The sequence below is a fragment of the Zea mays genome, chromosome 3 (genome assembly GCF_902167145.1).
Source record: "Zea mays cultivar B73 chromosome 3, Zm-B73-REFERENCE-NAM-5.0, whole genome shotgun sequence".
Taxonomy (NCBI): domain Eukaryota; kingdom Viridiplantae; phylum Streptophyta; class Magnoliopsida; order Poales; family Poaceae; genus Zea; species Zea mays.
In genome coordinates this window covers 203,318,987-203,330,047 of record NC_050098.1, presented here as the reverse complement: position 1 = coordinate 203,330,047, position 11,061 = coordinate 203,318,987, and the positions used below count along the sequence as shown (strand labels likewise).

At 41.9% G+C, this 11,061-nt stretch overlaps 1 protein-coding gene across 2 annotated transcripts; it reads right to left on the bottom strand.

The window, feature by feature from the left end:
• Nucleotides 1–810: 810 nt before the first annotated feature.
• On the bottom strand, nucleotides 811–8,815 carry LOC100273124 (uncharacterized). Of its 2 annotated transcripts, none has more exons than XM_008674189.4 (12): nucleotides 8,093–8,815; nucleotides 7,793–7,965; nucleotides 6,839–6,924; nucleotides 6,702–6,751; nucleotides 6,440–6,507; nucleotides 6,081–6,181; nucleotides 5,900–5,912; nucleotides 2,365–2,549; nucleotides 1,954–2,040; nucleotides 1,758–1,852; nucleotides 1,454–1,591; nucleotides 811–1,334 (listed from the first exon to the last, which is right to left on the bottom strand). In XM_008674189.4, the coding sequence occupies exons 1-11, from the start codon at nucleotides 8,521–8,523 to the stop codon at nucleotides 1,468–1,470; spliced, it is 1,413 nt and encodes a 470-aa protein (XP_008672411.1). In that variant the 5' UTR covers nucleotides 8,524–8,815; the 3' UTR covers nucleotides 811–1,334; nucleotides 1,454–1,467. The 2 variants fall into 2 exon arrangements, with proteins under 2 accessions (XP_008672411.1, NP_001141043.1); NM_001147571.1 differs by having other exon boundaries at nucleotides 826–1,341; nucleotides 8,093–8,700.
• Nucleotides 8,816–11,061: the final 2,246 nt, after the last annotated feature.

The window sequence follows — 11,061 nt, the reverse complement described above, 5'->3', positions numbered from 1 at the left end:
TAATTAAACAAACACAAATCAAAACTCTATTTTGTATTATTATTATTATTTGGCGAACGTCATTCCTAAGCCCCATTTTATACTCCTCCAGCTCAAGAAGTTTAGTGGAGTTGATAAAACAGATCATGAGTAGCTTCAAAAAATTACCAAGTCAAAGTTAAGACCATTTACAAGATATATAAATAATTAATGTCTCTTCTTCCTTAGATTAATGCGACCGTCCATGCTTTGTTGTGGAGAATGACTAAGCTCCTGTTTGTTTCGGCTTTTTGCAGCTTCTGGCCACCAAAAGCTGTTGCGGACTGCTAAACACTCAGCTTTTTATCAGCTTCTATAAAATTCGTTTGAGTAAAAACCATTCAAAATTAACATGAATATATAATCGGTTGAGTCATCGCAATAGTAGTAATCCGTCACTTTATAGATCATGAACTCATGGACAACTTTATCTTCCTTCACACGTAATCCTAATGATACTTAGATTCTCTACACAGCCAGATTCTCCCAACAGCTAGATTTTTAGAAAAGCTGATCAGAAAAAAGCTGAATCAAACAGACCCTAACTATCGTATTCCGCATTACCTGCCGTCGAGCGTTGACGGAAGTATCGGACCAGGTATCAGTCCTAGAACTGTGCATCAGCCTTCTGGACATACGGCGAAGGGGGAATTCAACGGCCAAAGATGTGCTGATAGCCACATGCGTTCTCGAATATTTATCGTCTAATAGTTCAATTTTGAAGCTGCTCAAAATACGGGAAACAAAGTTGAGATGGACCGGGCCGACTTGGCACTGTGCTCTCAAGACGAGTAATACCAATACGGTGGGAAGAACTTCAACTTGTGGTGCTCGTGTGTAAAACAGTATACAGTCCCATACATACAACATTACATATACGAGTGTTTATTTTCATCTAAAAATAAATAAAGAAAAGAAAGCTACGTTCCGATGCCGAATCTCTCTTCAACAATCAGAATGGACTATAAAATTGAGTCCTATCCTCTTCCAGAAAGTTAAGTGTGTCAGCTGTAGTTCTAATTGTATTTGATGGAGCATTTTCTTAGTGGACATAATGCAGAATGCCTCGTTCAGATATATGCACTGTTCTTTGTTTTGAATGAAAGGACAAAACATATGTACTGATACCAGGTTGTATCTTGTATGTTCCATGTATGTGTAATCTTCCCAACTTGCCACACGGCTGCAAGCGTCATGTTCGTGCATGGCTGACCAGAGTAATTGATGAACTCAAAGAATATGAAGTCAGTTAGCCTGTGAAAGTAAGACTATGCAGGCACAGATGATCTTGCTTCTCTGGAAGCGCCATATATAGTCTGCATTCTGAAAAGGCATCAATTAAACCGTTATACCAATCGAAAAATGGAGAAATTGAGAAGAAAAAATCTTATCTGAACAAAAGAAAAATATATCCCTCATTGTTTGTTAACCTTACCTATCACATTCAGATCAGCCTGTATCATCTTGAGCTTCAGTATCTTCATCAAGGATGACGTATTTTGAAGTCCAATTGGAAGATTGGGTATTTGTCCCAGCATTTTCATTGTAATGCCCTTTTTTGAACCTTTTATACCTTCATCATGTAGCACAAACAATCGTTACTCAATGTTCTCCATGCATTACAAATAAACACATGCTTCCTATTTAAAGATTCAAAGTTGAAATTTGTGAGTTGAATTACCAATTGTGGATCTGTAGCAACAATAACATGGAAATGAAATATGAAGGTTTGAACTCACTTGTAAATATTGAATAGACTGACACCAAATATTATTATTGCTAGCCCAAGCGCCTTCAACCATGTAAATGGATCGTTGAAGAATAGCACAGCAACCTGAATTTTTTTTATTGTAGGGTCATAATCACATTAATGGACTAGCATAGATGAATTTTATATAAATTAACATGGAAAGCAAAATCAAACTTTAGTTATACCAGAATAGTGACAGCTTCCTTCACAATTCCTGCTACAGTCACTGTTACAGCACTAGTCACAGAAACAAGGACATATTCTGTCAAAACCTGCAAGTGAAGAGATCTGTCATAAAACCACTTAAAAGAGTAATCTGGGATAGGCACAGTCATGCCTTAATAATAAATCCATAATAGACTCCAGAAAGGGAAGACTTGTAACAAGTATTGCGGTGGAATTGAAAAAACAAACTCCCTCAATAGTTGTCCAACTAGCTCAGGGTGCCATGCGCGCACGAGACACGGTCTAAATAATGGACAACAATTCTGAAACAATGGACTGGTACTTTGGCAATGAGGTAGTTGTCATGTTTAATTCTAAGTGAGAAGAAAGCATAAATATTTATTCCCTGAATAGGAGTACACGATACATACCATGAAAAAGGCCAAAGCGCCACCTAAAAGCAGCAACAAGCTGCTTCTTATTATGTGAGCAGAACTATCAAAAAAGTGACTTGCTCTGAAGTCGTGCCATGGATCCATCACAATGGAAATAATTGCTGTTACTATTGCCATCACCGGGGTAACATGGCTCATCAAGGTAAAAGGATTCTTTAATCCTACATCGAAAATAAATAAAATAATGGTGATGTAAAGCTTTCATTTAACATGTTGATTGAATCAGTAGAATAAACTGCATTTGAAGTTGTCAATTTTAATATTTCAGACAATAGTGGAGACTCTAATGCAACATGTAATAGTTTTGAGGCAATACCGCAATCGCAGGTACATATTTCTATATATCAAAGTGGGACGCAAAACGGGCCAACCAGCGTGTCCACGTCAGTCTCTTTGTTGACAGCCATCCGATCTTCTACCAACAGCCAATCCATCCGGCTACCCTTCCTATCCCTCCGCCCACTCCCTCTTATCTTTTGTGCCCCCCTCTCCCAACTCCACCACGGCCACACCCGCTGCAGCCACCTACTCCATCCTTGCGCCGGCGGTCAGCATGACGTCAGCCTCGCCAAATGCGTTGCTGTTCCTGTCCTCCGTGTCGCTCCGTACATACCCGCATCTCCTCACATTCCACCGCCCCGCCGCGGCCGCCATCGCCGACCCCTAGGCGCCCGCGCTCGAAGAGAAGACTGGTGGAGGTCAACCAGCCGACGTCTCTCCTTACTCAGCGTCAGCGCCGCACCACCACTGCCATGTGGCCCAGCCCTCGACGCCGCTGCTCCAACCTCTCCTACCGGATCACTGAGGTTGACACTGAGGCTGAACCCACCACCGTGCCAGAGCAGGTCGTGTCCCCGCCGTCGCATGTTTGGCAGAAGCGAGGCGAGAATCTTGCCAGTGGCTTCGGTCCGGCCTGATACGAGACACTCTGATAGCTCCAGCAGCTCTTCGACGGTGCGGGGGAGAAAAGGAAGAGGAGGTCGTGCATAGCGGCGTCTTTTTTTTGGGAATATGCAGAAATGATGGATTTTGTATTTATTGAATTTTATCGACTGGCATGGACGATGTGCAAATTGGATCGGCAAGTCATGTCTTGTTGCTATGAACTGAACTTCATGGGTACCAATTTAGTAGCAGTGCTGGGTGGTTTTTATAGTTTTACATATGCCTACTGCACAAAGAAAATTAATTTCCAGTGAAGATAAAAAGAAGGCATTCAGCAAGCATCCGGATACAAAGCCGTGACCTTCCGCACGACGACCGAATTGAATATATTCAGAAAAAAGATAATTGTTTTATGCTCTATATCTAAATGTTTGATACTTCCTAAAATTCTTACATATAGAGTGAAGGGCGGGCCTGGTGCAGCGGTAGAGCCTACCGTCTGTAACCGGAAGGTCCCAAGTTCGAGCCCCAGCCTCTGCATATTATGCGGGTAAGGCTTGGCGCTTAAGAGATACCCTTCCCCAGACCCCGCACAGTGCGGGAAGCCTACGGCACTGGGTACGTCCTTTAGATTGAAGATCAAATCTCGCTGCTCAACACATCCACGTCGTTATTTTTTTACCAGCTACAGGATCGAATGGACAATGATCCAAATTGAACAAACACATATTGGTCGCTCGATGACAAAGTGTCACGACTCTTCCAGACTAAAGATCTCGAGTGGGGGAACAAGGATGCTCCTCTTCTATGAAATTTATGTGTCAATATGTACGAGTGTTCCATAGAAATATGGATGTTTATAGATTGGATTGTTCTATTGCTACAAACAACTTTCTATTCAGATTTTCTGGTACTTCTACATGTATATATTGGACTATATTGATACCCTATATATCTAAAATAGCCATGTTTTAACCGTGTAGACTACCACTCGCACAGGGTGCGAGTAAGTTACTAGTACATTAGTAGTCATCATACTTCCAAAGAAATTAAGCCAATCAAATCTGAACCTTGTATGACTGCTTTTCAGGTATGTGACAGCAAGTTTGTCACTTCTCGGTATCCCAATCAATATCCTAGAATGTTAGTATACTATGATTCTACCAAGCCAAAACGATACCGAACCAAACATGAATCTTAAATTTCATAGTATCCTGATCTCATAAGATCGGTAGGATCTTACATATGATTCCAAATTGATATGGCGTGGACAATAAGTAGGAGTAGATGGGGAGGCAAGGTACGCAGGGAATAGCGAGGAACTGATGGAGTCATGGTTGATGGCGGCAGCAGTGGAAAACTCTGACGCCACCGTTGAAGAGAAAACCCACATCCGACACCCCGACACAGGAAGTGTCTTCGATGCTTACAATCCAAACTAAGGTGCTCCATTATAATTTAGATGCACCTCCTAATCAACAAACTTACCTAACAATCCTTCCTAATTTCCCTCCCGTTACCACCATTCTGTTTTGCATGCTGCTGACGTCGCATAGCCACAGCTTGAGCTGGGCTGTTGCTTAGGTTGACAACGGTGCTGGTGTCCCACAAAGGAGTCCACAACCAATGATACTACAATCCTACATAATAACTGAAGTAATGATTTTAAATGGCTTGGTTGTGACAAAATATTAGGTGAATGAAAATAATAACAATAGGTCCATTTATTTAAAAAAACAATTAAATTAATCAAAATAAATATCATAGGATTCAATCTTTACAACATACTAGGTAGTTGCTCGTAAATTGCTATGGTTTCTATATATCATATAGATAAACCTTGATATAATGAGACATTTATTCAAACATGATTATATTTTTTATTTTTTATTTTCAGATTAACAAATAGATGTGTGTTGCAGTGGTAGAGAACAAACCTACCCTTCTGGAGGGCGCAAGTTCGAGTCTTTGCGCATCGATTTTCGTGCTTTATAGTTGTAGTAGATTACAAATCTTACTGTTAAGCAAAAAAAAAATCCTACCAAGAATCCTGATCCTAACCATGTGTGCCTGATAGGGCTAGATATTGAGCCGGCTCGGCGAGCTGGCTCATTAATGTAACAAGATGGCTCGGTTCGTTAAGAAACCGAGCTAGAGAATCAGCTCGGCTCGTTTGCGAGCTCGAGCTGGCTCGTTTAGCTCGCGAGCCACAACAAAAAAATAATATACATATATAACAATATAATCAATTACTAGTTAATTCTAGACCAATCTTACACTAGAAAAGAGTAATAATACTCATAATTTCACATACCACGTCAATTCAACACCAAATTAACACAGTTTATCATTTATTAGTTCATCCAACACAAGTGCAGGCTTTGTTTTGCAGACAAATGGTTTGCTCGTTCGAGCTAACGAGCTGGCTCGAGCTCGACTTGAGCTGGCTCATTAACAAAGTCGTGACAAAATTGAAACAAGCCAAGTCGAGCCGAGCTCACCACGAGCCGAGTAAGCTCACGAGCCACGAGTATTTTGTCCAGCCCTAGCGCCTGATGCTATCACACTGATGAAAGGTGTAATAATGCTCGTATCTGTGAGTAAAATGCTAAGATAGAAAGCTTACCGTATTCCTCTTTCTTCAGGAATTCCGGAGGACATAAAAAAAGAGGCAAAAGTTCAGTCACGACAGGGATAAATGGAAATGCAACCATATACGAAGCTAACAGGACTAGGTATCCTGTCCGACCACAGTATTTAAAAAGTACAAAATAAAAAAACTGCCAAAACATTATACAATAACAAACCTGGAGAAGAATCTGAGTCATGGACCAGCGGAAACCAGACATAACAGCAGCAAGCATAATAAATATAAATCCCCACAGATTAAATTCTGTCTCTTTAGCAACTGCAAGGTACGAAGTTAGGCCATGGTCAAAAAGATGGTAAGACAAAAGAAATGAAAGTGGCGTGAAGTTAAGAATTAAGATGCAACAGTAAGCTGATAAGACAACTTTCAGAAAAATGTAAGTGGCATGGAGTTGAGAATTAAGATGCAACAGTAGTCCACATAGTATACTACCAACCCTATAATTTAGTAACACACTAGTTGGAACTTGGAAGGGTGTTGTTTTAACCCTGAATATGTTAATGTAATATGTGTTACCTGTTAGTAGAACTCCAAACGAAACAACCAGCATGATTCCAAGAAGGCTAAAGCTTGGTTTCTCAAGCCTTCCAAACAAGAAGGTAAACTTCAGCTTGTAACAAGAAAAATGATATAAAGCATAGCAGAAGAACATGGAAAGAGAAATGTAGAGACAAGTAACATAAGAAAAAACATAAGTACATTCAATGAAAGCGAGAAGTTGCTAAAACTGAAGACAATAAGGCCCATGCAACTAAAGACCGAGTAGCAAGCAAAGTACCTGAACATAAAAGCAAAGAGAAGAATGAAAATTGGAGAAGCAGATTTACACTGCACAAGAATTTAAAAGGGTGATTAGAAGCCCAAATACTAATTAGTAGAAAGAACAAATATTGATCATTTTAGAAAGAATTATACCATTGTAGCAAATGTCACAGTAATGAAAACAAGTGAAATGTTGCTCAGATTTATATCAAGAGCAGTAGCCAAAGCTGTTGGGACAACTGCACAACCAATACTGGGATTATTATACATACAAACCAGAGTAAATATTGAACTTTCTATTTGTTGCAGCTTAAACAAAATACAAACAAATGGATAAACAGGCAGAAAAATTATGATAATCTTTTACTATTTTTTATTAAATCGAGTGAGATGTGTTTTCTAGATCATAGACCATGATACAAATTTACTGAAATGTAATACCAAAGATGCAAACAAGGGAAGTGCAACCAAACTCTATTTTTGAGCTCATATGGCCCTGTAACAGTTTTTATTCACATTGTGGTGGTAAATGTGAGGGATTGCGCCACCCGCAACCAGGGTTTGATCCCTAAGGGCTTGTTCGGTTACGCCAATCTAAAAGGGAATTGCAGGGGGTTAAATCCTCTTCTAATCATTTTTACTAGGAGGGGATTTAATCCCCTCCAATCTCCTTCTGGATTGGCGTAACCAAACAAGCTCTAAGTGGGAGCATGCGTGAGATTGCCATTTAAAAGAAGTAAGGCCACAAAGGATTGCAGTTTTCCGTCCTTGCTTAATCTAGCATATAGGTTGTTCTGTATACGCAGTTGGCCTCATGGTTTTTCCACACCAAAACACTTGCTTGAAGTTAGCTCGATGCTCATACCTTACCCCCAAAAACTAATTTCGACTACGCTTCCCTGATGCTAGTTATACTTTGTGTGGCAATCCTATCCACATCCACCACTAGTCCATATTAGCCAAAGTTAGTATTGCTGATTATGGAGCACCGAGCTATCCGATTCACATGACACTTCGCACTATATATGGAACTGATACTCACCCCAGTAACCGACTATAGGAGACACCTGAACAATATTGGAAACAGCACATCACCCAGACACCCACCTCGTAAACAGTAATCCTTCCACGACATTTTGTTTGGCCCTCCCTCCAGGCCACGTTGCTGGAACCACACTATGGCCCTGGACGCCACAGCCTGCATCGTGAAATGCACCGTGTTCATCAGGAATGGCGCCGGGAACTTCCACATGTGCTTCCCCAGCATCTCCTTGTTGTACCTGACCATATGTCCACATGAGAGCACGCGCACGGGCACGGAATGAACACGAGCAACAAACACATCCGCACACGAAGGTAGCCGGAAAATCCGCACAACAGTATTAACGAACAATACGTGTTACTTACAGAGTCAAGCATGTGCTCAGCGTGTACCAACACGCTATCAACCCAATGACCTTCGCAAGCAACCTCGGTGAGATCGGCAGATCATCAGATCTCACCGTCGCCCCCGCCTCAATGTCCATAGGTGAGCTCCCGCCGCCCGAGGAGGATGGCAGGAGCGGTAGGTCGAACTCCTCTGAGTCGTCGCTGTCGCTGTCGCTGATCGCCGCAGCAACGGCAGTATTGGAGGCGGCGGCGACAGAGGTGTCCCTGCACCACCGCGAGAACGACGGCTCCCTTCGGATCCCGCCCACTTTCTTCCGCTGCCCACCACCCTCCTCCCGTGACTCTCCCGCCCGCTCATCGAGCTCCACGGCTACCGTCAATGGAACCGCGCCCTCCACCTCATCCGAGGGATGGTGCACGTGGCCGTCCTCGACGACGCAGTCCCCCATGGGACGGGGACGGCTGAAGGTCCTACAGAAGCTCGGATCTGGCGTGCGTCGCTGATCGCATCAGCAGCGCGGGGGCGCGAGGTACGCGTTGAAGTGTCGGCAACAGCGGCGGTTGCCGGCCAACGCGAAGCCGCAGGCGAGGGGTTTTGCGGCAGATTTGGTTAGCTCCGGTTTCTGGTAGCAAGTCAAAATCCAGCACCTCGTCGCGGCGATTTCCGAGCGTGGGCCAACAGAAGAGATAATTTCGTAGTCGATCTCAATCCACGTATCTTGAGATATATTGAGTTTAATTTAAACTAATTTATATCACAATCAACCTCGACACAATCAACCTATATGGATTAGGATAAATATTAGAATAATCAAACAAAACATAAGGTCTAGTTTGGTTACTCTAATATTAATCTCAATCCACATGTGTTTAGCTGGATTGGGGTGAATCCACTTAAACACATGTGGATTGGAGTTACACTCTAATCCACCTAAGATCTTGTTCGGTTATTACAATTCCATATAAATTGGAATGTATTGGAACGGATTGAGCTATATTTTAACTTGCTATGAATTTAAACTGACTCAATATCACCTCATCCATATGGATTAACGGTGAAACGAACAAACCTTAAACACATGTGAATTGAGGTCAATACTAGAGTACCAAACAAAATATAAGGAGTGTTTGGTTTCTAAATACTAATTTTAGTTAGCAATTTAGAAAATAAAATAAAAATTAGTTTGCAGGAACCAAACACCAACTAACTATTTGACATCCTTACAGATAGCAACTCTCCATAACCCACTCTTATAAATGACTTTACATATTTGTAATTATAATCTAAAAGATGCTATAATTTTACCACTTTCATCTATGCACACAGACTTAGGACTCCTTCGACAGCGTGGAAAGGAACGAGAATTTTCCCTTTTCTCTCTCCGAAAAATGACCCCACGCATGCAGCAACAGCCCTCGAAAATGAATTATGCACTAATATTTTAGCGCACGTTGGGAACGTATCCTGTGAGCACAGGCCTTACGTGCGCCGTGAGCACTTTAATTATGAAGCCTTCATCTCTAATCCAACGTTCAGTGCCTCTTTTACATCTAACCCCTCCCACCTTGGCCACTTAGCCCATAATCATTTTACTAATCACCCCTGACGGAACACAACCCACCCGATCGATCTATTCTCTTTCCAGATCGTATTCTTCCCTCAGCGCCGCCATGGACTCCTCTCACGTAGGTGCGGATGGAGTTCAGGTGTCTTCCAATCTCGTGTGCCGGCCGGAAGACACAGATGGAGTCCATGACCAGCAGATCATCACGCCCGTCATCGGCCAAGGGAGCGCTGCAACAGTCATGAAAGGCATGGAGGATATCCACAGCCCTGTTGTGCGCCGTCTTTCTTTTGATTCTTGGTTAGATAAGTCGCGTATTACATCTGGTGTATCATCCTCTCAATGCCATAGTACACCAGAAAAAACACCAAACGTCCCAGCAGTGGTGAGCACCTTCGATCATGCATCTAGCTCGTGTACAACAATTTCACTTGTTTGTGTTTCCAATTTTTTTTATGTCACATTGCAGTGTTCATCATTTATTCATGTCTATGTGGATGGAACAAAGCCTATTTTAGGAAAGAGTTTTGATTCTTTAAAGGATGCAGAAGAGTTCTACAAATCCTATGCACACCATGGAGGCTTTTCAGTGCGTATTGGTCCTCAAAATAAAGCTCTTGATGAGGTTATTAACAAGAGATTTATGTGTTCAAGGGCAGGTTTTAAGAAGGTGAATGAGACAGATGGTCCTGCTATAAAACAAAAGAAACATGCACTGACAAGATGTGGGTGTGATGCAAATATGTATGTGAAGTTGGGTCCGGACAAGAAGTACCATATCACTGCATTGGTTGAGGAGCATAATCATCCACTTTGCTCTCCTGATAAGACCCCTTTCCTCCGATCGAACCGTGTTGTGAGTGAAAGAGCCAAGCATACATTATTTACATGTCACAAAGCAAGCATAGGTACCTCACAGGCATTTAGAATCCTACAAGTCAGTGATGGTGGATTTAATAATATTGGTTGTACAAAGCGGGATCTCCAGAATTACTATCGAGGACTAAGGGAGAAAATAAAGGATGCAGATGCACAATTATTTGTCGCACAACTAGAGAGAAAGAAGGAGGCTAATTATGTTTTTTTATGATTTCATTGTGGACGAGGACGGAAAGTTGCTATTCATATTCTGGGCTGATGCTACGAGCAGGAAAAATTATTCACATTTTGGTGATCTTGTGTCATTTGACTCCACATACATCACAAACCATTATAATATGAAGTTTACACCATTCACTGGTGTCAACCATCATATGCAAAGTGTCTTTTTTGGAGGTGGTTTCTTAATAAATGAGAGGATTGAGTCCTACGAGTGGCTGTTTAAAACATTCCTCACAGCTATGGGAGGAAAAGCCCCACGGCTTATCATAACTGATGAGGACGCAAGCATGAAAGCTGCTATTGCCTCTATATTCCCTGAAA

Coding starts and splice junctions, on each gene's coding strand:
- LOC100273124 (XM_008674189.4), bottom strand. CDS start 8,523: ATGGGGGACTGCGTCGTCGAGGACGGCCACGTGCACCATCCCTCGGAT. Junction 2,041..2,364: donor GCGCTTTGGCCTTTTTCATG/GTATGTATCGTG, acceptor CTTCACTTGCAG/GTTTTGACAGAATATGTCCT. Junction 1,853..1,953: donor AGGAAGCTGTCACTATTCTG/GTATAACTAAAG, acceptor AAAAAAATTCAG/GTTGCTGTGCTATTCTTCAA.